We start from the raw sequence: 2,500 nt of genomic DNA, 5'->3' as shown, positions 1-2,500 counted from the left end.
AAACAATGAGGGCTGAAAAGATATCTATACTTTCAGAGATATTAAGTGCCTCAAAACTTTAATAATTAAGTGTAAATCCCTCGAAGATGTATTTACCAGTTGTTTAATTTTTAATATTACGTTTAAAAAAATTATTTCCTGAACTTTATGACAATCCACCATCACCCACACATTGTATCCGCTGAATACAGGAAGTAACCAGGTTAATAGAGCCGAATATCACAGAAAACACCACAATAGCACCAGAAGTAACCACAGACATGCCTGATACTACATACGGTAATTATCAGAATGTCGTGAAAATATTCGATTCTATATATGAGCTAGAATATCAGGAGCTATATATGGGTAATATACAAGTATATTGAGTATACTTGTTTGAGTAGTTTGAGTTATATGGAAAAACTCAAAGAAAGGCATAAAACGAAAGAATCATTAACGATAACTAAACACTATATGAATATGTTGGCTATAGCTATTACCATGCGTATAAGAATCTTATGCATATCTATTCCTCTTGACATAATATAGAAGAGGAATTATACTCCTGGGACTTCGAGATAGTGCCAAAGGCAGGAATGAATATCTTGGGCATTGTCGTGTATTCCATAATATTTGGAGTCATACTGGCCAGACTACCTGCGGAAAAATCGCGACCTCTGGTAGACGCACTGGAAGCACTCAATGAAGCCGTAATGAAGCTCGTCCACTATGTCATGTGGTAAGAAACCCAACGGCTAGTCATATGCTTGTTATTATTTCATGATATGTCCCGTCACGTCATTTCATACCATGTCAATTAACACCACCACCGCCGCTGCCACCACCACCACCACCACCACCACCACTACCGCTGCCACCACCACCACCACCACCACCACCACCACCACCGGCCACCGCACCCCTCTGCATCGCCACCGCCGCCGCCACACCACCACCGTCACCGCCCACACCCCACCACACCCCACCGTTCACCGCCACCGCCCCACCGCCGCCGCCACACGCCGCCGCCACTGCCGCCGCCACCGCCGCCGCCACCGGCCGCCGCCACCCGCCCGCCGCCCGCCGGCCCACATGCCACCGCCGCCACACCACCGCCCACCGCCACCCGCTTTACCACACCACCACCCACCAACGCCGCCGCTGCGCCGATTCGCCGCTGCCGCTCGCCGCCGCTGCCGCCGCCGCCGCTCCGCCGCCGACCACCACGCACCACACCTCCACCAACCCACCAACACCACACCGCCACCCCCACCGCCACCATCGCGCCACCGCCACCACACCCACCGCCACCGCCACCGCCCCACCACCACAACCGCCACCAATCGCACCACACCACCACCACCGCCACCGCCACCGCGGCCGCCTCCACCAACGACCACCACCGCGCCGCTGCCGGCCGCCGCTGCACCACCACCACCACCAACCGCGCCGCGCCGCACCACACCCCATCCACCGCCTCCGCCGGCCCGCCGCCGCCACACCACCACACCTCCACAACACCACACACGCCAAACCATCGCCACCCCGCGGCCACCCACCGTCCACCACCAACACCACCACCAGCCGCCACCCTCCACCAACGACCCGACCACCGCCTTCTGCCACCGCCACCGCCTCTGCCCACGCCCACGCCACCACCAGCCACCCCACACATCACCACATCACCACCACGCACCACTTACCACCCGCAATCACCACCATCACCACCATCACCACCATCACGCATCACCAGCCCACCACCACCACCACCACAACCACCCAACCACCGCCAGACCACGCGCTGCCACCACCGCCGCCGCCGGCCGTTGCCACGCGACCACCACCACCACCACCACCACCGACCACCCCCACCAACCGCAACCACCATATCCACACCCACCCTCCATCCATCCACCCACCACCGTAATGAACGGCGACGGCCTCACAATTCAAGGCGTCTCGCGATCGGCATCATGTCGCTGACCTCGCCGCAAAGCTGCTGGAGACGGAGGACTTCGAGGAGATGTTCGCATTTACTCGGCATGTACATGGCCACCGTGCGTGACGGGGTCGCCATACACGGCATCGTCGTGCTGCCCTCATCTACTTCCGGCGTGTGACGCCGAAAAAAACCCGTTTACACGTATTTCGTCGCGGCGTCTCTGCCAGCGCTCGTCACTGCGGTCGCGAACCTCTCCATTCCAGGTACGGGGGAAGGGTGCGGGTGGGTGTAGTATTCTGTTGCAGGAACGGGGAAGGTGGGGCGGGTGTAGTATATTGTGCCAGGGTACGGGGAAGGTGGCGGTGGGGTTTGTGTATATATGTGCAGGAACGGGAACGGTGGGGGATGGGTGTGGTAATATATGTGCAGGTAAGGGATGGGTAGGGATTGGCGGCCGTCGTAATAGATTGTGCAAGCGTACGGGAAAGGTGGTGTGGGGAGTGTGAATATAATGTGCAGGTAAGGGAAGGGTGGTGGGGCTTGTGGTAAGTAATTGTTCAGGTACGGAACGCGGTG

At 57.4% G+C, this 2,500-nt stretch overlaps 1 protein-coding gene across 1 annotated transcript in view; it reads left to right on the top strand.

The window, feature by feature from the left end:
• LOC106809590 (excitatory amino acid transporter 1-like) overlaps positions 1-2,500 on the top strand; it is an 8,058-nt gene that overhangs the window by 2,177 nt on the left and 3,381 nt on the right. The window contains 4 exon segments of the mRNA XM_014812723.1: positions 192-279; positions 532-721; positions 1,937-2,094; positions 2,152-2,180. Coding sequence (XP_014668209.1) covers positions 192-279; positions 532-721; positions 1,937-2,094; positions 2,152-2,180 — 465 coding nt within the window.

The sequence above is a fragment of the Priapulus caudatus genome, unplaced genomic scaffold (assembly GCF_000485595.1).
Source record: "Priapulus caudatus unplaced genomic scaffold, Priapulus_caudatus-5.0.1 Scaffold366, whole genome shotgun sequence".
Classification (NCBI taxonomy): domain Eukaryota; kingdom Metazoa; phylum Priapulida; class Priapulimorpha; order Priapulimorphida; family Priapulidae; genus Priapulus; species Priapulus caudatus.
This window is presented reverse-complemented; position numbering and strand designations above follow the sequence as displayed.